General features: G+C 40.2%; 1 protein-coding gene and 1 non-coding gene across 2 annotated transcripts in view; both read right to left on the reverse strand.

Moving 5' to 3' along the window:
• Nucleotides 1–25,651, reverse strand: part of UQCRC2 (ubiquinol-cytochrome c reductase core protein 2) — a 34,363-nt gene that overhangs the window by 1,635 nt on the left and 7,077 nt on the right. The window contains exons 5-13 of the mRNA XM_006153261.3: nt 24,909–24,965; nt 24,550–24,674; nt 21,110–21,207; nt 16,836–16,893; nt 13,326–13,421; nt 12,132–12,331; nt 9,941–10,021; nt 6,641–6,717; nt 2,267–2,420 (exon numbers count right to left, since the gene is read on the reverse strand). Coding sequence (XP_006153323.1) covers nt 2,267–2,420; nt 6,641–6,717; nt 9,941–10,021; nt 12,132–12,331; nt 13,326–13,421; nt 16,836–16,893; nt 21,110–21,207; nt 24,550–24,674; nt 24,909–24,965 — 946 coding nt within the window. The remainder of the gene's footprint in view (nt 1–2,266; nt 2,421–6,640; nt 6,718–9,940; nt 10,022–12,131; nt 12,332–13,325; nt 13,422–16,835; nt 16,894–21,109; nt 21,208–24,549; nt 24,675–24,908; nt 24,966–25,651) is intronic.
• Nucleotides 10,676–10,823, reverse strand: LOC114008685 (small nucleolar RNA SNORA57). Its single transcript, XR_003550199.1, has one exon. It is a non-coding gene; the product is annotated as a small nucleolar RNA SNORA57 (small nucleolar RNA).

Consider the following 25,651-nt stretch of genomic DNA (forward strand, 5'->3'; position numbering starts at 1 on the left):
TTTATTCTGTAGTCCGTGTGCTTGCTAGACACAATGGGGAATGCAAGGAGGTGTAAGGCATAGTGCTGCCTCAAGACAGCTTGGTCCTTGGGACCAGCAGTTGGCGTGGTGGTTAAGGTGCTGGACACTCCCACATGGCCGACCACGGTTCGAGTCCCGGACCTGGTGGCTTCCTTTCTCACTTTCCCCCTCTCTCTTTCCTCCTCTGTGTCTCTCTCTTGGCAAATTAAAAAAAAAAAAAAAAGAAAAGAGTGAATAAATATAATTAAATAAATAATTATTTTAAAAAAATGTTAAAAAAAAAAGAGACAGCTTGGTCCTATAGGGAACAATAAGGTACGTGAGGAAAATAAACAGCAAGAACAGGAAACTGTCTTATGCTTGAGCTGAAAAAAATATTGAGATGTGGGATAGTGAAGGATTAGCAGGATAGAGTTTATTTTGCAGGAGTGAAAAAGGAAAAACAGCAATACTTTACTATAGTCATGTATTGCTTAACAATAGGGATAAGTTCTGAGAGTCACAATTTTAGGTGATTTCATCGCTGTGTGCACGGCCTTTCTACTCCTTACTGGCCCAGCTTCATATATGGGGGCCACTGCTAATAGAAAGATCATTAAGTGGCACATGACTGTATTTAGGTTGAATCATATGAAACTGCCAATATCTGACTCATTTTGATCTCTAGGAATTTAAAATGGTTTAACCTAATGGTAATTTATTTGAATGAGGAAGTTACGTGTAACCTAGTTGACAAGCTATTTGTGAATCTGATGGTAACGAGCCCTCCTGCCTCCACACTAGACAGCTAAGCACCTGCACCTAACAGCACAACAGCACACACGGCCCAAGGAAGCTTACGCATTGTTCCTGAAATTGGATCATTAAGGTTGAGTTCTCTGATGTTAAATGATAGGTTTTCATTTGCTTACGTTTATGACATCAGCTTCAGCCACTGAGTCGATCTGCTGCAGGACTGTGGATGGTGGCATGTACGAACCAGCAACGAGCGCCTGGGACCCGACTTCATCTAGGAAACCCTCAGAAGACTCCACTGACATTAGGTATCCGGCTTTCAGCTTGTTCCTGTCCAGAAAAGGGAAGGAATCAGTTTTACAGAGCAATGTAATTTTAAAATGTGTTCTTAAAACTCTTCAACAGGTTTCTGGTAAAAAGAAAAATTATTAGCTTATGACACTTAAAAGCCTCCATTCTATTTCTTTAGTTCACCAAGCAATTTATTACATTATTGTTTGGAAAGCTGTTAGTACGAAACTACATTGAAAATTCAGCAGACTGCTTTCTGATTTTGGACTAGAACTTAGATCTGTTTAAAACTATTTTAATGTGAGGTATTGATTAGTGAAGTAATTTTTCCTCCTGATACTTTTTATGATAATTTTAAGCATTTCTTTTTTTACTTTAAGATTTAATTAATGAATCAAAATTTGACCAGAGAGGGACCGAGTGAGAGAGAGAGGGGGAAAGTGAGAAAGCAAGCTGCCAAGTCTGGGACTTGAACCACAGTTGGCCATGTGGGAGTCCAGTATCTTTAACCACCATGCCACCTGCTGGCCCCAATTTCAGGCATTTTTATTAAGGAAGATACATATGTGGGCTTTTAAGGCACAATGAACTTAGCTGAACACTGTGTCAATTCTGTATACCTAGTTTCCCCATCCACTATTCCTACACCGGGACTGGCCTTAACAAGGGTAGAAGAGCATAAAGGATTCTGAAGGACAGCATAAGTCTCGTAAGCCCCAGTGGCTTAAAAAGGACATAAAAGTATTAATTTGAAATAAAGCAAAACAATACCTAAATCATGATTCATCCAGAAAGAAACCGTTATTCCTTATAAATATGGTATTCAATAAGGCACTTGAGTAATTTAAACCCCCAAAAGCTATCATCCTTTGGCACTCTATAGCAAGACTTCCATTTAAATGTAATTAGAACACATGACTGTATTTAGGTTGAATCATATGAAACTGCCAATATCTGACTCATTTTGATCTCTAGGAATTTAAAATGGTTTAACCTAATGGTAATTTATTTGAATGAGGAAGTTACGTGTAACCTAGTTGACAAGCTATTTGTGAATCTGATGGTAACGAGCCCTCCTGCCTCCACACTAGACAGCTAAGCACCTGCACCTAACAGCACAACAGCACACACGGCCCAAGGAAGCTTACGCATTGTTCCTGAAATTGGATCATTAAGGTTGAGTTCTCTGATGTTAAATGATAGGTTTTCATTTGCTTACGTTTATGACATCAGCTTCAGCCACTGAGTCGATCTGCTGCAGGACTGTGGATGGTGGCATGTACGAACCAGCAACGAGCGCCTGGGACCCGACTTCATCTAGGAAACCCTCAGAAGACTCCACTGACATTAGGTATCCGGCTTTCAGCTTGTTCCTGTCCAGAAAAGGGAAGGAATCAGTTTTACAGAGCAATGTAATTTTAAAATGTGTTCTTAAAACTCTTCAACAGGTTTCTGGTAAAAAGAAAAATTATTAGCTTATGACACTTAAAAGCCTCCATTCTATTTCTTTAGTTCACCAAGCAATTTATTACATTATTGTTTGGAAAGCTGTTAGTACGAAACTACATTGAAAATTCAGCAGACTGCTTTCTGATTTTGGACTAGAACTTAGATCTGTTTAAAACTATTTTAATGTGAGGTATTGATTAGTGAAGTAATTTTTCCTCCTGATACTTTTTATGATAATTTTAAGCATTTCTTTTTTTACTTTAAGATTTAATTAATGAATCAAAATTTGACCAGAGAGGGACCGAGTGAGAGAGAGAGGGGGAAAGTGAGAAAGCAAGCTGCCAAGTCTGGGACTTGAACCACAGTTGGCCATGTGGGAGTCCAGTATCTTTAACCACCATGCCACCTGCTGGCCCCAATTTCAGGCATTTTTATTAAGGAAGATACATATGTGGGCTTTTAAGGCACAATGAACTTAGCTGAACACTGTGTCAATTCTGTATACCTAGTTTCCCCATCCACTATTCCTACACCGGGACTGGCCTTAACAAGGGTAGAAGAGCATAAAGGATTCTGAAGGACAGCATAAGTCTCGTAAGCCCCAGTGGCTTAAAAAGGACATAAAAGTATTAATTTGAAATAAAGCAAAACAATACCTAAATCATGATTCATCCAGAAAGAAACCGTTATTCCTTATAAATATGGTATTCAATAAGGCACTTGAGTAATTTAAACCCCCAAAAGCTATCATCCTTTGGCACTCTATAGCAAGACTTCCATTTAAATGTAATTAGAACTTAACTACACTGTCAGCTTAATTTAAAAAGGACTTTACCTATAATAAACGTTACCAGGAGGCTATTGGTTTGTCCCTTTAGCAATGACACCTCATTTTCTCTCTAAGAACTTGATAAGAAAAATGACCAGCTCCATCAAAATGGCAGAAAACAAACCATATCCTGACCTAACAGAAATCCCATTTTCTACATATTGTTATACCTTATAAGAACTATGCTAAACTGATTAAGAAAACAAAATTTCTTAGATTTGAAATTTAGATTTTTCTTAGGTAAATTCAGTCACTTTATTCTCATCATTTTTTGTTTCTGGTGCAATCAAGCAGAACTACATCCTATCAACTCTTGATTCCATGAATACAATATGTAGTAAATTGTGCTGTACTTATTCGAAAGACGTTATTTGTAGAATGCTCAACATAACAGCACTAATAACACCAAGGGAACAGAAATAACTAAAAGGTTGTTCATTCTTGATGTAATTCACTATGCCTATTTCCACTGTGGGTGATATTAGATAATCCTAAAGACTGTTTGAATTCTAAGATTCACATTTCAAACTGTCAGAGTCAACTTGGGAACCAGCAGTTAGTGTAATGGCTATGTCGCTGGACTCCCACGTAGTCGACCACGGTTCGCGTCCCATACCCGGTGGCTTAAAACTCACACCGGGTGCGTGTGCGTGCGTGCCCAAGATCCCGAGAGGAGAATGGAGGAGAAGGGATTGAGGTGTGACCATCCCTCCTGGGGGGTGATTTCTCGCTTTCTGTCTCTCTGTCTCTCTCTGTCTGTCTGGCGAGCGCATGCGCCCTATAGCGAAAACCTCTCCAAAACAAACAAACAAAAAAAACAGAGTTAACTTAAATGTCTTAAACTGCTAATATTTTAATATTTAGGCTGATTTACAACTTTGTCTAAATTCTGTCTCTTTTAGTTAGAGAAGCTCCTATTTTCTTAGTAAATTAGGCATGGTTGCTATTAGTATTTTCAGTCTACACAGTGAGAACTTAAAAATCAACAAATAGAAAAAAAAATTTAAAAAAAAGAAAAAAAAAGAAATTTCCAATAGTTATTATAGAATGAGTATTCTCACATACTGGTAGTGTTGTCTGGCGAGCGCATGCGCCCTATAGCGAAAACCTCTCCAAAACAAACAAACAAAAAAAACAGAGTTAACTTAAATGTCTTAAACTGCTAATATTTTAATATTTAGGCTGATTTACAACTTTGTCTAAATTCTGTCTCTTTTAGTTAGAGAAGCTCCTATTTTCTTAGTAAATTAGGCATGGTTGCTATTAGTATTTTCAGTCTACACAGTGAGAACTTAAAAATCAACAAATAGAAAAAAAAATTTAAAAAAAAGAAAAAAAAAGAAATTTCCAATAGTTATTATAGAATGAGTATTCTCACATACTGGTAGTGTGGTTATAACTCGATACGACCTTTTTAGATAATGATTTAGAAGTATATAAATAAAAAATTATATAAACACACACACTTTATGGGACCAGCAGTTAGCGTAATGGCTATGTCGCTGAATTGCCATGTAGCCAACCACAGTTCGAGTCCTGGACCTGGTGGCTTAAACTCACGCCGGGCGCGTGTGTGTGCATGCCCAAGATCCCAAGAGGAGAATGGAGGAGAAGGGATTGCAGCATGGCCATCCTCCCTGGGGGTGACTTCTCGCTTTCTTTCAATGCCTTTCTGGCGAGCACATGCGCCCTATAGCAAAAAACCCTCCAAACAAAACAAAACAAAACAAAAAAATGACACACACACTTTATCAAAGAGCCTTTCGTTATAATGACTTCTGACGCAGTTGAGAACTTACACCAAGTTCTTTTCTCTAGTATAAAATACAAACATGTTGAGGCTGGCCGGTGGCATGGAGGTTAAAGGTGCTGGACTCCCACATGGCCAACCGTGGTCCAAGTCCCGGACCTGGCGGCTTGCTGCTTGCTTTCTCTCTTTCTTTCTCTCTGTCTCTCTCTCTCTGTCACTCTCTGGTCAGATTTAAATAAATAATAAAATAATTCTTAAAAAAAAAAAAAAGTTTTAAGCCCAAAGATAAACTTCATAGCTTACAATTTTTTCTTTTTTCTGAGAGGTTTTTCTTTTAGGGGGCATGCGTTCACCAGAAAGACAGAGAGAGACAGAAAGCGAGAAATCAAGCCCCAGGGGGGACGGCCATACCGCAATCCCTTCTCCTCCATTCTTCTCTCAGAATCTTGGACACGCACGCATGCACACGCACCCGGCGTGAGTTTAAGCCAGTGGGTCTGGGACTCGAATTGTGGTTGACTACATGGGAGCCCAGTGACATAGCCGTTATTATAACTGTTGGTCCCCATAGTTTACTATTTTCAACTGGAAAAAGTGTTCAAGTATATTTTGACACAGCAACTAAGTTTTAGTAATCTAAATAAATGGAAATATCATGTTTTAAAAGGAGGAATCGACTGATAGGGAATAAAATATTAGTTTCATCTTATTTTCATTTGTAATTTTCCAATTTCTGTAACAAACACACTATTTAAATAGGATACTGCCAGCTGGTAGCATGGTGGTTAAGGCAGCTGGATCCCACGTGGCCACCTGTGTGGTCTGAGTTCTGGACCCAGTGGCTTAACGAAACACACCAGGCGTGTGTGTGTGCATGCCAAAAATCCTGAGAGGAGAATGGAAGAAAAGGAATTGCAGCATGGCCCTTTCCCCTAGGGGGGTGGTTTATCATGTTTCTTCTTTCTTTCTCTTTGTATCTGTCTCCAGAGACAGTATGCACCCTACAGCAAACAAAAACCAAAAAACCCAAACAAACAAAAGAAGGATATAAACATAGATTTAAAATATTAATAATTACATTTAAAAAGTGCATGGTCGAGAATATAAGCAAAATGTTAACAATTATTTACCTAGATGGATGGATATGGATGTGCTTTCCTGTCCCTTTTAATACTTTTCTGTATTTCTCAACCCTTATAAGCATATATTACAATATTGTTATGACTAGAAAAAACAACTTTCAAGTAACTGAACATAAAATAGTAAATACTGGGACTAGTAGATGTTGTAATGGTTATGTCACTAGACTCCCACATAGTTGACCACGGTTTGAGTCCTGGATCCGACAGCTTAAAACTCAAGCTGGGCGCATATGTGTGCCCAAAGTCCCGAGAAGAATGGAGGAGAAGGGACTGCAATGTGGCCATTCCCCCAAGGGGATCATTTCTCACTGTCTGTCTCTGTCTGTCCGGCGAGCACACATGCCCTATAGCAAAAATCTCTTTTAAAAACAAACAAACAAACAAAGAAAAAAACCAAACACCACAGTTAATACGAAGACTTACTTGGCAGCTTGAATATCTGTATTGGGAAGGTTTCCCTGAGCAACTGCTTTGACTTGGTTATAGGCAGCCTTGATGACCTAGAACGGACAAGGAAGAGGTGCTCAGTGCCAGCATCTCCGGCAGCAAGCAAATGCTCTGCTGGCAGGGCAAAAGCACAAGATGGGAGTTTAGTTCAAGAGGAACCGCACAGCACCTGTCAGGAATTTTGTAGCACCTATTATGCTCTCTATCCTTCCTATGTTTCCAAAATAAGGTCCTGTCCAATTTAAAATATCCAAGTAGTCAAGGTTCTTCTAAGTGGCCCAAAACAGAGTGCCTGAAGAGGATAGCTCTTCTTTAACGGAAGAGCAAAACACATGGATTTATAATTGCCTAAAAAGAAAAGCACCCTGAAGTTTTCTCTGGCCTGTCAGTGCCCGTCAATGAATACTGTTCTCTCTCTCACTATTCACTAAGAAGGAAGCAGTAATCCATACACACCCAGCTTGTAAGGTTGGTTCATACCTGCAGTGTCTGTGTCAAGAAGGAACCTCTGTATGGTGGTTAAGGGAGCATGAGCCCACAATGCTGGGCTGGCCCCAGCTTGAAAGACAGGGGGTGTGTGTGCATGTGTTCCCAAAGTCCTGGCAGGGACGAGGAATGGAGGAAAAAGGATTGTGATATGACCATGCCCTATGGGAAGGGGGGAATTCTCTCTCTCTCTGGCAAGTGGACACCCCTCTGGAAGTTAAAAAGAAAAAGGAATTGAGTTTCAGGGATATGAATACTTGGTAAACTAAAGTTTCTTCCCTTCAGTGTGACAGAGAGAGGGAGAAAGGGAGGAAGGGAGGGAGGGAGGGAAGAAGGAAGGGAAGGAAATATTTATTTCAAGACAGGGACCTTCAATAAGGTCTTCACATCTCATCCGCCCCCATTTCAGCCAGACTGACTATGGACACACGTGGCCAGCATGTTCAGGGAGTTCTACAGACGTGAACCCAGAACCGCCCCACAGGGGTCATCCTTGCTGAGCACGGTTACACTGTGCCACACTACCCATCCCCTTGGTAAATATTTGTTGAATAAGTAAATTAATAAACCTGGCTTGCGATTTTCTCCATCCCAACACTGGCACCATTCTGGGTCTGCTACTGATTGTCCCACTGATCAACTAAGTTGTAGGACCTTCCTCGGCCCTCCATTTTAGCTACCCATTTCCACAGCCACATCTCAGACATAAACATATCCTAGATTTGCCCTACCTCTGAAATCCTCAATTTTAAGACCTCCTGGCCTCAGTCTCTAACCTATTCTTCCACTTTACCAACATCTCTAGTTACTTGGTTTGTCCACTGTCTCTCTATCAATTTCTCTAGATAAGACACAAATCATCTCTTCTCCTCCATTCTCCCCCGAGGATTTGGGACACGCATGCACATGTGCACATGTTTTTTAAGCCTCTGGGATTCAAACTGCATAACTGGCCTTGTGCGATCCAGCTGCCTTAACCTCCATGCTACTGGTTGGCCCAATTTCCTCATACTTTTGAATGGCCCGCTTTGCAGAATTCCAACCCTAATACTACCACCTGCCTCCTCCATCATGCTAGTGAATGTCATTGAAGGAAAATTATCAAACTGACCTGACTACTATGAATTCATGGTAGGAGACACCTACACCACTACTGATACCCATTCATCTGTCCATTAACTTTTCTTCTCCCTTCCTCCCTCTTGCCCTCTCAAACATCACTTAGCCTTCAACTTCTCCATGGATGTACCTCCCATCTTCTTAACATCTTTTTCCAATATTAACTTTTGTTTTCAAGACTAAAACCCACTTCTACTGTGGATCTCATTTGTTCTGCTTTTTCAGACTTAAGCTATTTATAATTTTCTAACTCCTGTATCTATTCCAGTCTTTCCTTTTTCACTCTGAATGTCTCTTCCAAATAAATCTTTCAGTGTAAACTCTCCTAAAACTACCAGCCTCCTCTGTGCAAGTCTAAATTTCACTTGCTAACTCCTTATTTCTTACCCATTTATTCCTTAACCGCTGTAAATTTTAGCTTACTTCCACTACTCTGATGAAAACTGATATGATCACCAAGGACGTCCTAGTTTGGTAGATCTACCAGACCTCTTTATGGTAACTATGGGGATGTTAATCCATTGTGTATCAAAACAAGAGTTAATCTGGGGCCGGCAGGTGTGGTATGGTGATTAAGGTGCTGTATTCCCACATGGCCTACCACGGTTTGAGTCCTGGACCTGGCAGCTTGTTTCTCACCGCCCCACTTCTGACTCTCTCTGGTCGAAATAAAGAATAATAATAAATAAAATTAAATAAATAATAATTCCTTTTTTTTTTTTGAGAGGTTTTTGCTATAGGCTGCGTGCGCTCGCCAGAAAGAGACAGAGAGACAGAAAGTGAGAAATCACCCTCTGGGGGGATGGCCAGGTCACAATACCTTCTCCATTCTCCTCTCGGGATCTTGGGCACACACACACGTGCCCAGCGTGAGTTTAGGCCACCGGGTCCAGGATCTGAACCGTGGTCGACTACATGGAAGTCCAGTGACATAGTCATTACGCCAACTGCTGGTCCCAATAATTCTTCTCTTTAAAAATAATTATTTTATTTATTTATTCATTAATTTATTTCATATTAATTGGATCAGAGAGAGGGACAAAGAGAGAGAGAAAAACAAGCCGCCAGGTCCAGGACTCAAACCGTGGTCAGCCATGTGGGAGTCCAGTGCCCTTAACCACCACACCACCTGCCGGCCTCATAAAATTAAATAAATAATTCTTAAAACAAAACAAAACAAAACAAAAATTAAACCCAGAGTTAATCATTCTCTCTTTCCTTTTCGCCAATAATAATTTCTCTTCTTTTTCTGTTTTCCTGGCTATTTTCCTTAGTCACTTGGTCTGTACATGGTGGGCGTTTCCTAGAACTTGAGCTTCAGTTTTCTTCTACAATTATTCACATGCAACCCTGGCTCCAACATAGCCTCTATAGTGAGGACTCACAAATACACATCTTGGCCTCAGTTTCTCCTGGATTCTCAATTTAGACGTCTGTGCCAACTCAGCGCCACAGAACCAAAATATCAAGGAGGGATTTCCTTGTCTTTTCTGGAGGCATTAGTACATAAGTTTTGTTTTTCTAACAGCAGATACACCTCAATGACATCACATGATATTACACAGAGCTCTGATAAATCAGGACATCCAAACATTCCATACTTTAACTAAAACACATTAATAATGAGAAAAGAACACCTTGTTTATGAGAGCTGGAAAGTTTGCAACTTACATCTCCAGCAGCTGCAGCCTGGGAGATAGTGTAAATCCCAAAGAGTCCAGAATCTGAGTAACTGGCATTAAATGCAGAAACCTGAAAAATAATGAAAATTAAACTTTACTGTTATGACAGTCTTCCATGTAAAAACAGGCATAGCATCCCTAAGGATATCTAGACAGACATTTGCACCTTCACAGTATAAGTAAAACTGATTAACCATTTTTTTTTAAATTTAAATCTTTCTAAGATGATCACTCACTTTCCTTTTTGCTGGCTCTTTTCTAATCTTTTGATAGTTAAAGGCTAATACAAACATTGATTTGCAAGCATTATTCCTACCATCTAGACAACATCATGGCTGAGTTGTCCTGGTCATGGGATTTGGCACTGGGCAGACCTGGTTTCTTCTCTCTGCTGTTGGTGGTAACTTTTTCAGCAATTTGTTATCATTTCATACACTAAAGTCAAAGGATCAGAGAAACATTTCTGTTCAGTGGCCGTTATATAGATGTCCACGGCACCAAGGAGTTTAGCCTGGGCTGCTGTCTACAGACTGAGCAGAGTTCTAAGCATCTCAAGGACGACTTGATTTCCTAATGCATTTTCTGCTGCATTTCTGTGGGTCATTACTCTGAAAGTCTTCTCAGCTGTTATTAATACAGACTTTCAGGTTCCTGCAGATTTACTGACTCAGATCCCTATGCATACAGCCTGGAAGCCCACATTTCTTTTTCTTTTCTAAGCCTGTGCTTTACCACAACTTGAGGATAAAATCAGTGAACAGGAAATTGCCAGCTCTGAAGATGTGATGCTGAGGAGGCCGGAGCCCCTTTCCCTCTGCCTAAGTGCAAAACTGGGAGCAGGACCATACACTTGGACCACCAAGAAAAGAAGGGTCACATTTATAACCAGTGTTTAAGGTGATTCCTAGGCATATTAAAGTTTGAGACTCACCGGTCCAGTCCATGTAAAGTATAAGAAGATATATACATCAATTACTTGAAGTTTAATTCTGAGAATATTCTATTTACATTCCAAATTTCTGGCCGAAGTCTGAGACGGGAATTTCTTTTACATTATGTCATTGGATTAGGACTAAACTCAAACCACAGAGCCTTCAGTAACATTCATTGGTGAAAAGTAAAGTGTGAATAAAACAGAGAAAACAAATCTGGAGGAAATTGAAAAAGCAGCTGCTAAATTTAATTTAGGACTAATTTAAGTAATCATCAAAAAAAATTTTTTTTTTTTTGCTACAGGGTGTGTGTGATGTGAGAGAGAAGAGTGGTATGGAGGGGGGACTGAGAAAGCACCCCTGGTGGGGTGGTCACACTACAAACCCCTTTCCTCTATTCTCCTCTTGCACCGCACGTTTGGGTATAGCACGTGCACATACATGCTCAGTGTGCTTTTAAAGTCACTGGGTACAGGATTCGTATAGTCGGCAATGTAGGATCCAGCTGCTTAAACCACTATGCCACTGGCTGGCCCAGATAATGGCTTCTGAACCCTAATGATGGCTCCAGGGAACCCTAAGGCTCCATACAGATGATTCAAAGGGTTTCACAGGAAAGTCAGTCTACAAAAATTCTTCAAAAGTTAAAACTTCTGTGCTTTGCATTGCAGTTGGGAAATCAAATAGAAAATATTTCCTCTGCTAAAAAAGGTGTGTGTTTGTACATGCTGAACATCCTAAAAACAGGAAAAGAAAGAGAAGGAATTGCAGCATGACCATTTCCCACAGTGGGGATGCTTTTTCCTCTCCTACTCTCTCTTTTCTGGCAAGCACATATGCTCTCTAGCACGCGCGCACACATACACACACACACAATTCTTTTATTTATAAATTTTACTTCTTATTTTAAAATTTGCTATGGGTCATGTGCTCACCAGAGAGAGAGAGAGAAAGTGAGGAAGCGAAGCAAGCAGCCAGGTCCAAGACTCAAACCACAGTCAGCCATGTAGGAGTTCAGTGCCTTAACCCACCATGCCACCTGCTGGTCTCTCACTCAAAAAAGTTTTTGATAGACCCCCCTAAGGTCTTAAAAATCAAGCCTAGCTGTGTTGTCAATTGTACAAAGATTTTCTATGTTATTTATCTTAAATTTTAAGAGCAGATTAACATTAAGAGCAGAGTATCAGTACTGTATCAGAAATATAGCACATTGTTAGCAAAAGGAGAATACCAATTATCCAGACTCACATCAAATGGCTGGTTAACGCCCTTGGCAACAGCCTGGTAGAGAGGACTCGTGGGATTGCTGCCCCTCTTGACATGTGGCCCAGCGCCGAGTACATGTTGAAGCACACTAAATGCATTTGCTTCTGCACTTCCTGCAGCAGCACTTTCTGCTACAATAGCCGCATGGACAAGACTGTCTCCATTCTGTTCTCGAATTTCACCTGGGACCAGGTAAGAAGAGAGTACATAAGAACATGACTTGGTCTCCATGGGTTTTACTCTTCAGTATTCCTTATAATAGTACAGTATTAACCCACCAAGATTAAGCTTTTTTTTTTTGATTGATTATATTTAAATTTATTCATTTAATTATTAAAAAATTAAAAAAATATTTTATTTTATTTATTTATTCATTTACTTTTTTTTTTTGGTAGAGGTTTTTGCTATAGGGTGTGTGTGCTCGCCAGAAAGACAGAGACAGACAGAAAGACAGAAATCACCCCCTGGGGGAATGGCCATGACGCAATCCCTTCTCCTCCATTCTCCTCTCAGGAACTTGGACATGCACGCACATGTGCCCAGTGTGAATTTAAGCCACTGGTTCTGGAGCTCAAACTGCCGTCGACTACATGGGAGTCAAGCAACATAACCATTATGCTAACTGCTGGTCCCTATTCATTTATTCTTAATTTGAGCAGAGAAAGACACAGAGAGATAGAGAGAGAGACACAGAGAGATAGAGAGAGAGAGGGAAACTGAGAAAGCAAGCCACCAGGTCCCGGACTCCAGCCATGGTCAACCATGTGGGAATGTCCAGCACCTTAACCACCACGCCACCTGCTGGTCCCCCATTTATTTATTTTAATTTGACCAGAAAGGGACAGAGCGAGAGCAAGAGCGAGAGAGAGAAAGTGAGAAGGCAAGCTGCCAGGTCTGGGACTTGAACCATGGTTGGTTATGGTGGGAGTCTAGCGCTTTTAACCACCACGTCATCTGCTGGCCCCAAGATCAAGCTTTTTTCTATGGCCCTGTGTTTTCCCCATGTCATCTTGCCCCAACACACATGTAAAATACAAATTTATTACACAACACTCAGGTAACCTAAGTGAGACTATTGGGGAGTAAATTATCAGGCTTATTCTGTCCCTATTCCATCTCATTCTAGTGAAGAAACTTCCTTCTGATAAATTAACCCTAATAAAAGAAAATACTTACCTCCACGGTATTTGGCCTTTGCACCAGACAAACCAAGCCCACCCCTCATGTTCAGAAACTGTTCAGCAACTTGCTTTAGAACAGGATGACTCACACCTGTTTCGACAGACACAAAAACAAAGCTAGAAATGGAATTTCCAAACACAATTGTAAAACATCTATTGCTTTAAAAATATGATTATAAAATTCAAACTTTATAGAAATAAACAGTAAAGAAAACAGTATCGTCTTCCCACCATAATGTCACTCTCCCAGATACAGATATCCACTTACCGTTTACTATAACTAAACTGTCAGTTATTACTACTCATCAAGAATTTTTTTCCTGTGTAGTTAATAATATTACGCTCATTTTATTTTTAAAATGGTATCATTCTATTGATATTTTTGTAATTTATCTTTTGTAATTTACATCTTTCTAAGTGACTGTCTACACCAACTATTTAATAGTTACGAAGAACTCTCTTTTATGGATATACCATTATTTACTTAATTGATCCCTTCAAGATGGATATTCGCATGTTTCCAATACTTGGCTACTAATATGGTATTGTGTGTCAAAGAACACTGAAGAAATGAAAGACAACCAATGAAATGGAATAAAATATTTGATTACATATCTGCTAAGGTTCTAGTATCCAGATGTATAAAGTACTTTTGCAATTCAACAATAAAAAATAAACAACTCAATTTAAAACTGGGCTAAAGACTTAACAGACATTTCTCCAAAGAACTTACACAAATGGCCAAAAACCACATGAAAAGATGTTTAATGTCATCTGTCATTAGGAAAATGAAAATCAGAGCTGGCCCCACAGCATGACAGTTAAGCAGTATGTGAGCTGAGTCCTACTTGGCTGACCATCATTTGAATCCTAGCTCTGATGGACATATATGCACATGTTGAAGAGCCTGACAGGACAGAGAAATGGAGGAAAAAGACTGTGGAAGGACTGGGCCCACTGTGTGTGTGTGTGGAAGTGGCCTCTATCCCTTTCTTTGTCTCCCTCCCCTTGTGCATGCCCATACCATCTGGAAAAAAAAAAAAAAAAAAAAAAATCAAAACCACAGTAACCACTTCACGCTCACTCACTAGGATGGCATAATCAGAAAGAGAGATAAGGGGTAGGCCTGCCTCATGGCCTAGTGGTTAAGGTAGCTAGATCCCACACAGCTGACCACACAGTTTGTACCTTGGCCCAAGCAGCTTGAAAACAACCAGACACATGTGTGTGCAAGCCCAAAATCCTGACAGGATGAAGAAATGGAGAAGAGACTATGGTGTGATCATGCCCCACTGAGGGATGCTTTCTCCTTCACCCTCTGTCTCCCACCAGCAAGTACATGTGCCCTCTGGCAAATTAAAAAAACATTGTGGGGCCAGGAAGCATGGGAAAAGGAGGTTAGGGAAATGGACTCCCACATGGCCGACCACAGTTTGAGTCCCAGACCTGGTGGCTTGCTTTCTCACTTTTTAAGTCTCTGTTTCTCTAAGGTGAGCACACATACCCTATGGCAAATTAAAAAATAAATAAGCTCTCTGAGCTTGGACCTAGTTGGCAGGGATATGGCTAAATGCACCAACAAGGTTGGCATCTTTGGCAAATACAGGACCCGCTATGGTGCCTCCCTCCAGAAAATGGTGAAGAAAATTGAAATCAGCCAGCATGCCAAGTACACTTGCTCCTTCTGTGGCAAAACTAAGATAAAGAGACGGGCTGTGGGGACCTGACACTTGGTTCCTGCATGAAAACGGTAGCTAGTGGTGCCTGGACCTACACTCTGCTGTCACAGGAAAGTCTGCCATCAGAAGACTGAAGGAATTGAAAGACCAGTAGAAGAAGCTCCATAGACATTTGGAATATCACTAGCCTATAATAAATGGGTTAATTTATGTAAAAATAAATAAATAAAATAACCCCAATTCTTTAGAAAAAAACATTAAATGTTGGTAAAGATGTAGAGAAACTGGATGCCTTATGTACTGCTGGTGGGAATGTAAAATGGAGAACTTTGAAAAAATAGCCTGCAAGTTCTTTAAATAGTTAAACAGTGAATCACCATATGCCTTGGCAATTCCATTTCTAGTTAGATCCTTGAAAATAGGTGTTCTGAGAAACACCCATACATATCTGTAGACATCATTGTTTATATTAACAATAGCCAAAAATAGTTAAAACAGTGAATCACCATATATGCCTTGGCAATTCCATTTCTAGTTAGATCCTTGAAAATAGGTGTTCTGAGAAACACCCATACATATCTGTAGACATCATTGTTTATATTAACAATAGCCAAAAGGTAGAAACAATCTCCCTTTTAGTAAATGGATGAACAAAATGTGGTAATAGAATATTTTTCAGCCATAGAAGGACATGAAACATTGATACACGCTGCAATATAGAGGGAACTTGAAATACTATGCTAAATAAAAGCAGCTAGTTACAGGGACCAGCAGATGGGGTAATAGTTACGTTGCTGGACTCCCACATAGTTGACCATGGTTTGGGTCCTGGAACTGGTGGCTTAAAACTTATGCCAGGGGCATGAGCATGAGTGCTCAAGGTCCCAAAAGCAGACTGGAAGAGAAGAGATTGTGGCGTGGAGACCCCCACACGGGGTGATTTCTCGCTTTCTGTCAACTTCTCTCTGGTGAGCGTAGGCAACCTATGTAAAAAAATCTTTCTCTTAAAAAAGAAGAAAAGAAGCCAAAAGGCCACATACTGTATGATTCCATTTATGCAAAATGTCCAGAAAGTAGAATAGTGGATGCCATAGGCAGGAGGAAAGATGAGGATGGGGAGCGACTGCTAGTAGGTATGCAATTCCTTTGGGGATTATGAAAAATGTTCTGAAATTAGATAGTGGTAATAGTTGCACAAAATCCCAAGAGGGGAATTCTGTCTCTGGCAAGCACACGTACCCTACAGCAAAAATTTAAAATAATAATAATTAAAAAAAAAAAAAAAGCAAAAAATCTAAAAGTAAAATCACTGGGTCTAAGAAATAAACATTTTTGAGAGAGACTATTTCCCCATACCTTTGGGCAGTGCCAATCTCCTAATTTTTACTAATCTCTCAATTTATAATTGTCTTAATTATTAGTGAAGCTGACCATCTTTTAAAATTTTAAAATAAAGATAGCTGTCACACACACATACGTACACATCTCTCAGTGAACTGTCTGTTCATGCCTTTTGCCTATTTTTGCACTGAGTTGTACTTCTTTTTAAAAGACACTTTGTGGAAATTTTGCTTAGCGAAATTCACCCTTATCACAGATTTTGTAAATACTGTAAAAAATTTAAAACAAGTAGTTTACAAAATTAGAAGCTGGAATCTGCTTTCCAAAACAAATGACTAACAATTAAAAGCCTATCACATATTGTATGCCTGACATAAACAGAAGATGGAGTTTCCACATTTTGTTCAACCATATATTCATGTAATTACAGTTTAAGGGACTGCTCTTAAGGAAGCAAAGTGACATGTGGTCAATTGCCAACTTACCAAGTCCAATCAAAGCCATTCTTGCACTTGTAAAATGGTTCTGAACATAGTAGTGTAACTGAGGAAGTTAAAAACACTTATTAGATTTTATCTGTATAAATATAAAATCTGTAAAAAAGTAAAAGTGCAGTTCAACAGAAAATAAATACTCAAGTCTTAAAAGCTGCTAAAATGAACTACAAGAGATTAATTAGTGTCAAACTACACAGGCATTTTATGACAAAAACTACAGCTTAAAAGAACTAGAATTTAATTGTTGTCATAGTTGCACAACTATGTGAATATAATGAAAACCAATGAATTATACACTTTAAATGGATTAAATGGAAAGTGAATTTCATCTAAAAAAGTTGTTATTAAAAAAAGAATGGAAAGAAATTATACTACACACTGGCTTGATTCTGGAAAAAACTGGAACTAAGCTTAGTATATACGGTTTAAGCAGTACACCAGGTTTCTGTCTTATTCAGGTAGTAATAAAGCATGATTAACATCCTCTAGCAGAGCTCGCAGAATGACAACACAACAGCCCTCTTGCCCATCTTTAGAGTCAGTGTCTACAAAGCTTTTCTTGCTGTGAAGTCACTGTCTATACCAGGGTTTCTAACCTGGATGATCACAGAATCACTTAGGAAGTTTAAAAAACAAAGTCAGGGACCAGCAGATGGCATGGTGGTTAAGCATCTGGATCCCACATGGCTGAACTGAACTTTGAGTCCCAGACCCAGTGGTTTGAGAAATACTCTAGGCTCATGTGAATACAAGCCCAAAATCCTGAAGAGAAGAATGGAGAAGGGATTGTGGCAGGGCCAAGCCCTCTAGTGGGTGATTTCTCACTTTCTCTCTCTGGCAAGTTCATGTGTCCTATGGCAAAAATCTAAAAACAAAAAAACACAAAAAAGGAAACTGTCATTGTCCATCAACTCCTATCTCACTCCTGGGACCCCCTTCCCTACAGACTGATATAATAGATTCAATGGAGAACCTTAGCATCTTTGTTTAAAACTAAATACTCCTCCATCCAATCAACTACACCAAGGTCACCAAAGGGATTAGTGAAATTTGGAAATCAATGTTTTATACTATTACCTCAAGCTTAGGCTTAATATATAAAACTAGGGCTAAAACATGCATTCTTAATATAGTGATTATCACCTCCAGAGGGTCAAAATCAGCTCCTGGGGGTAAGGCAAGAAAAAAAAAAATTGTACTCCTTTTATGTATACAGCACAAATATACATGTGGTAGGTAAGCAGATACACAGTGTATTTGTGGTATGAAAAATCCATTTGAGGGGCTGGTAGGTGGCAAGGTAGTTAAGGCGGCTGGACTCCTACACGGCTGACCGCAGTTTGAGTTTCGGACCTGGCAGCTTGCTTTCTCATTTTCCTTCTGCCTTTCTTTTTGGCCATAAAAAATAAATTGACAAGGAATAAAATTAAATAATTCTTTTAAAAAAAAAAGAAAAATCCATTTGAGGAGTTTAGGATAAAATATCTAGAAAGGCTCCTTGGGGAAGGAAGGGGCTAATATTGAGAATCACTGGGCTAAAGTAAGGAGACTGATTTTCCAGTTTATGAGACTGAGTGTCCTGGAATGAACAGCATCTACCTCTCAGGGTTCATCTCGGAAAGCCATCCTTTTTTCTTTTTATTGATGTTTTTCTATGGATGCTACCTTTGAGCACCAATTTTCTTAGAATTTCCTTTAGCCTAAGACACATTTAAAAAATAAAATGACTTTGAGAAAACCAAGTTATCTTAGTTAATATCTTTGTTTTTGTTGGTAATACAAGCATACATTTTCTTTTCTATTTTTGGGGGAGATTTTTGCTGTAGGGCATGTTCACTCACTGGACAGAAAGTGACAGACAGAAAGTGAGAAATCACCCCCCCAGGGGGATGATCAGGCTGCAGTTCCTTCTTCTTCAGTCTTCTCTTGGGATTTTAGGCATGCACACACATGCCTGGCATGAGTTTGAAGCCACCAGGTCTGGGCCTCGAACTGCGGTCAACCATGTGGGAGCCCAGCAATGTAACCATTACACCATCTGCTGGTCCACAAACATACATTTTCTAAAAAAGGGACCTTTTTGCATATCATAATTCATAAATTGCCTTTTCTTTACTTGACAATATGCTATGGAACTTTTACCTATCAATTAATATTATTTTTCTTTTTTAAAAATTATTTTTATTTAAATTTATTTATTTTAATTTGACCAGAGAGGGATGAGTTAGAGAGTGAGAGCAAGAGAGAGCAAGAAAGAAAAAGTGAGAAAGCAAACTGCCAGGTCCAGGACTCAAACCACAGCTGGCCATGTGGGAGTCTAGTGCCCTTAACCATCATGCTACCTGCTGACTCCTCAATTAATATTTCTGAATGGTTGAACAGTGCTCTATTTTACTGACATTTAATGAACTGTGTAATTAATCCTGATTTTGGATATTAACTTTTCACAATTATAAAACAGTGCTACAACAGACATCCTTGTGGATAAATGTTTTGCTGTGTGCATTCTCTTAGCTAACTCAATGATACTCCTCATGAGGTTGACTTTGCTTCCTAAAAAAAATTTCAAAACCAGGCCACCAGATGGCATAATGGTGGAGGTTAAAGTGGCTGGTTCCTACATGGTTGACTGCTCGGGTTGAGTCCTGGACCCCGTGCCTTGATAAACATGCCTGGCACATGTGCATGCATGCCCAACATCCTGAGAGGACAGGAGGACTTGCGATGTGGCCTGAGGGGGTGATTTTTACCTTCCTCCCACCTCCACACCCCTCCTTCTCTCTCCCTCGTCTGTCTGTCTTTCTCTGGTGAGTACAGAGGCCCCATAGCAAAAAACTAAAAACAAAACAAAACAAAATCAAAACTCATTTAAAGTCCAGTCTTATGAAAACAATGCTGCCTGTTGAAGCTGAGTTTGGATTTAAGTAGAAGTGCCATAAGATTATAGGCATTAGATTATTAATACATGTATCAGGAGAAATGGATATACAGTTTAGTTTTCTGGAGTGGCTAACCAGAAATGAAATGAAAATAAAAACCTTCATTTCTGAGTCAGGTATACTCAGAAGTTTTGGTTATTCCGACATTTTCTCTTAATGTCTTTGGATAAAGCTTTTTTTAGAAACAGGATGGCAGAAGCAGGAAATTAAGATTACATACATCTATCTGCCCTTGTATGCCGATTTAACATGTAATGTTTCATGTTCTGGCGACAAAGTTCTATGATAGACACATGGCTATGACACGTGACAAATCCGTACTGCCAGGGAAGTAAGCTGCTGTGTTGCAGAAGGCAAATAAGCTGGTGATGGCCCAATGATGGGATGGAGTGCACAGATGTGAGGTTCATTCTTACCTGCGTATTCACAGGGACTAAAGATTTTTGGTCAAAAGATGTATTATGATATTTAAACATTTAAATCCTTTTTAAAAAACATATACACAGAAAAGTGTCCTAGAAGGAAACATACCTGGCATTAACATGTTTTCCTTCCTTTTGGTACCTTTATTTTCTGATTTTTCTGTTAGAATCATATCCCTTTTGTCATACAAACTTTTTGTTAAAAGTTATGTGAGGCTAGTAGGTGATGTGGTGGTTAAGGCACTGGATTCCCACATGGCTGAGTACAGTTCAAGTCCTGGACCTGGAGGCGTGTGTGCATGCACGCCCAAAATCCTGAGAGGAGAATGGAGGGAAACGGAGTGTGAAGTGGCCATCCCCCCAGGGGGTGATTTCTCTCTGTCTCTCCCGCAAGTGCATACACCCCACAGCAAAAATCTCTTTAAAAAAAAAAAAGTTATGTAAAAACTGTTCAGAAAGTATTTTAATTAAAAAGCAAGCTGTTACTAAAAAAATAAAGGCAAATTGAATTTTTAAAAACTAGATGGTAAAAAGAAAAATTAGAAAAAAAAAAGTGAAATGCAGATGAATGTTCAATTTAATGTGAAAATAAACATATTCAAAAGTGGATTCTGGGGACTAGCAGTTGGCGTAATGGCTATGTCGCTGGACTCCCATGTTGCTGGACTCCCATGTAGTTGACCATGGTTCGAGTCCTGGACCGGACGGCTTAAACTCATGCTGGGTGAATGTGCATGTGTGCCCAAGATCCTGAGAGGAAAATGGAGAAGGGATTGCAGCATGGCTATCCCCCTGGAGGGGGATTTTTCACTCTCTGTCTCTCCATTTCTGTCTTTCTGGTGAGCGCACGCATCCTGTAGCAAAAAACTCTTTAAAAAAAAAAAAACAGTTTTGTTAATACCTCTTCTGATGTTACTTTTCCAATCCTATAGTCAGGACAATACAGGGAATTAGCCAAAGCATTTCGGTAAGCAGCAGCATGTAGATTTTCAATGACACCTGTGAAATAAATTAAAAAGCAGTTACTGAAGTGCAATCAAGTAAAGACAATGATATTTTAACACCTAAAAATCAATAAGACTGGAGCAGCAGATGGCGTAATGGACTCCTACATAGTCAAATGTGGTTCGAATCCCAGACCCAGTGGTTTAAAACTTATGCCAGAGATTGTGGTATGGCCATCCCCAGTGGGGAGGTAATTTCTCACTTTCTGTCTGTTTCTCTCTGTCTTTCCAATGAGTGCACATGTCCTATAGCAAAAAATCTCTCTTAAAAAGAAAAAAAATCAACCAGCCTATACAAATTTGGTTCTCTCATGGCATTCAAATATGAAGAGGTCTAGAGCCCATCAAACTATTCTCTCACTTTAATCTACCATCAGGTATCACCTGAAAAGTCTAATGGCCTGGGTTCCAGGATGCCTGACTCTAGTTATGGTTCTACCCGAAGCCTTGGACAAGCTGTTTAATCTGAATTTCACTTACTTGTAGGTTCCCTCTCTAGGCAGTGAGGGAGCTGTCAGGGTAAGAGGAGATATGCAAATGTCGGCTTTGGGTCATCTTATGAGCTGCCAGGGGCCAAGTGCTTCCTCTCAATGTCCCTGCATCCCTGCTCTGCCTTTGCTTGATGTGTGCTTCCTTGCCCTGCTCAATGGACCACCTCCCGAGGACAGGCACTGTGCCAGGTGCTATAAATACAGAAATGAGGCTGCAATGCCTGAACATGTTGAGAGGAAAACTGTGAAATAAAGTATTATGTCAAAAGTGACTAGCGGCACAAGGGAAGGCTGTGGGAACTGGAAAAGATGAACAGGAACAGAAGTGTAACCTGGGATGAGTGACTAGGTGTCCCCCAGGTGAATGATTTGCAAACAGTATTTCAGCAGAGGACTCAGACAAAATTGAGGCTTAAAGTATGACAATACTGTGATTTGAAAGGGAACCACAGCTGGGAAGGATGACGGTAGAGCAAGAGTGGGGTCAGATCATGAAAGACCACATGTGCTAACCTCAGAGGCAACGAAGAGCCTTTACAAGATTCCCACCAGATTTTCACATTAGAAGGGTCACTGTGATGGTAATGATGGAGATGGACCAAAGCTATAAACCTGGGGGCAGAAACCCCAGCCAGGAACCTCTACAGCAACTGAAACAATGAGGGCTGGAGCTCAATGACTCTGGATGTGAGAGTCATCATTTCAACAATTTTACATTCTATTAATTTCTTTGATAAAGAGCAATAAAGATTACACTCTTCCGTGACACAAAGTGTCACCATGAAATAACACTAGCAACATGAATGAAGTACCATCTTTCAGACACTTCCAGGGGACCTTCTGTTGATAGGCCTGGACTCTGAGAAAGCCCATTCCAGGTTGAGCCCCTGCAGTTTGCCACCTACTTCTGGTCTACCCACTTCTGCTTTTTTTTTTTTTTTTTTTTTGAGAGATTTTCACTGTAGGGCGCGTGCGCTCGCCAGACAGACAGAGAGAGACATAGAGACAGAAAGCGAGAAATCACCCCCCAGGGGGGATGGTCACGCCGCAATCCCTTCTCCTCCATTCTCCTCTCGGGATCTTGGGCACGCACGCACACGCGCCCGGCGTGAGTTTTAAGCCACCGGGTCCGGGACACGAACCGCGGTCGACTACGTGGGAGTCCAGCGACATAGCCATTACGCTAACTGCTGGTTCCCAGGTCTACCCACTTCTGCACCCACCAGGAATTGTGTGATATCCGAGTCAGCACTGCTTGTTTCCAGATTTTTTTTGCCAGTTGTACGTGGCCAGATTAGATAGATAAACATTATGTGAACATAAAAATATGAATACTGAAAAAGTCCTCATTTAAAAATTTTTTTTTGAGTGGTATTTTTTTGCTATAGGGCGCTTGTGCTCGCCAGAAAGACAGAGAGAGACAGAGAGACAGAAGGGGAGAAATAACCTCCCAGGGAGGATGGCCACACCACAATCCTTTTTCCTGGGATCTTGGGCATGCACGCACATGCGCCTAGTGTGGGTTTAAGCCACCAGGTTTGGGACTCAAACCACGGTCAACTACATGGGAGTCCAGTGACATAGCCATTACACCAACTGCTGGTCCCGAAAAGTCCTTACTTTTAAAAATTAGGTTGCTCGCTTTGGTTAGGACCTGCAACAAAAGTAAGCTGGCTAAACAATAATAGCAACACTTAACAATAAACAATAGCAGCAGCAGGAACAATAAACTGCTGGATTTAGTGTAAGCAAAACAGTTATTGAAAAGCACTGAGAAGATGGGGTAACAGGTGGTATGGTGGTTGAGGTGCTAGATTCCCACATGGCTGACCACAGTTTGAGTTCTGGACCTGGTGGCTTGAAAATTATACTGCGTACGTGTGTGAGCATGCCCAAAACATCCCAGGAGAATGGAGAAGGGATTGTGTTGTGGCCTTCCCTAAGGACGGTGATTTCTCACCCTCCTTCTCTCTTTCTCCAAAGAGCACACATGCCCACAAAAACCTAAAAAGCACTGAAAGGAAACAGGAAAAATATCTCGAATTCTAGAGTCAACTTACCATAAAACATAAAAACTAATCAACAATAAATGTAAATGTTTAAAAACAAAATATAAAAGGAAGCTTTGAAAAATTAATGTAAAATATGTATTATGAGAACCCCGTATCTGGATTTCAAAATATTTTTTGCATCAAATAAACTCATACTTACATTAATTCTGCTTTTCTATAAACACTTTTCTCTTAAAGTTTCTTTATTTTATTCAAGATACTGCAAGCACACATGTACATATAGAAGAGGGTAGGGGAGGCACCTTTAACAGGGTCTCGGCATGCCACGGTTCCCTTTCCCCAGCTCTCTAGTTCATCAGAATCTGGGACACCTGTGCATATGTGGCAGTTCTGGGGATCTGGGATCTGAACCTGCAGTTGGCCACGTAGTTTCCATCACTACGGTTCAACGTTCAGCATGCTAGGGCCTATGCTACTTAGGCTTGCTCCATGGACATTTTGAAGTCCCTCTAGTATTTAAACAATTAAGCACATTTAAAAAAAAAGATATTTCAGGGGCTGGCAGGTGGCATGGTGGATAGGTGCGCTGGACTCCCACATGGCCCATCACAGTTCGAGTCTCAGCCCTGGCGCTTGCTTTCTTACTTTCTCTCTCTCTCTGTCCCTCTCTGGTCAAAAATAAATAATAAATAAATAAATATTAAAAACAAAAACAAAGATATTTCAAACCCAAATAGAAAAAAATTTCAACAGCATCTTTTTCCTCTACACATTTATCTTCTCAAAAAGCCAGTATCTTAGAAATCACTTAAGGAAACCAGGAAATGTGCTTACGGGCCTGTGGATTCTGAAAAGCCACAGCTTTGTCAACCCTTAGCTGAGACTGAAGAGCAGCCACTTCCCATCGACGAAATTCTGGTGCTGTGGTGACATTGAGCAGGAACTCCATCAGAATATCACTAGAGGACATCAAGATAAGAGTTCGAAGTCAAAAATTTAAAACCAATATTCAACATAACTGGAATAGTCTTGATATTAAACTTTAAGTCTTAATGTAAACACAATGTTACAAGCACAAAGTTAGTGAATAATCCAAAACCAAAGCTTGGGACTGTAAGGACAACTTTACAAAGACAAGACGTGAGCAGCTGTTTCTTTAAAGGCAAATGTCCTAAATGCATGCAGATACTCACACGTCATCCCGCAGGCATTCTACAGTGTAAGCCATGTTTTCCCGTGTCGCAGTCACACTGAATGAGAGATAAATTACGGTAAGTAATCTGAACCAGAAGAATAAGGACTCTTTTATATCTTCTTTGTCATTACCAATCAATTTCCTTGGAAAGGACATTTTTTTTTTTGGAGAAATTTTTTGCTATAGGACGCGTGCGCTTGCCAGAAAGAGAGAGACAGAGAGACAGAAAGTGAGAAATCACCCCCCAGGGGGGATGGCCACACCGCAATCCCTTCGCCTCCTTTCTCCTCTCGGGATCTTGGGCATACATGCACACGTGCCTAGCGTGAGTTTAAGCCACCGGGTCTGGGACTTGAACAGCGGTCAACTACATTGGAGTCCAGCGACATAGTCATTACGCAACTGCTGGTCCCTGGAAAGGACATTTTTGAGGTATAAGAGTCCAATAGTAACAAAACCCCACATGGTCATTATCTAAAACTTGAAAATATTCAAAAAGTGGCATATAATTCAACTTTAAAAAGGAATGATGTTCTAACACATGCCTACAACAAAATGAATATTGAGGGCATTATGTTAGGTCAAATAAAGCAGTCACCAAAGAACAAATATTGTAGGACTCCAGTTCTGTGAGGTACCTAGAGTACTCAAATCACAGAGACAAAAAAACAAAGGTGGTTGCCAGAGGCTGGGGGAGGGAATGGGGAACCATTGTTTAGTGAGTACAGAGTTTCGCCTGGG

Source organism: Tupaia chinensis, unplaced genomic scaffold (genome assembly GCF_000334495.1).
Source record: "Tupaia chinensis unplaced genomic scaffold, TupChi_1.0 Scaffold000367_1, whole genome shotgun sequence".
Classification (NCBI taxonomy): Eukaryota; Metazoa; Chordata; class Mammalia; order Scandentia; family Tupaiidae; genus Tupaia; species Tupaia belangeri.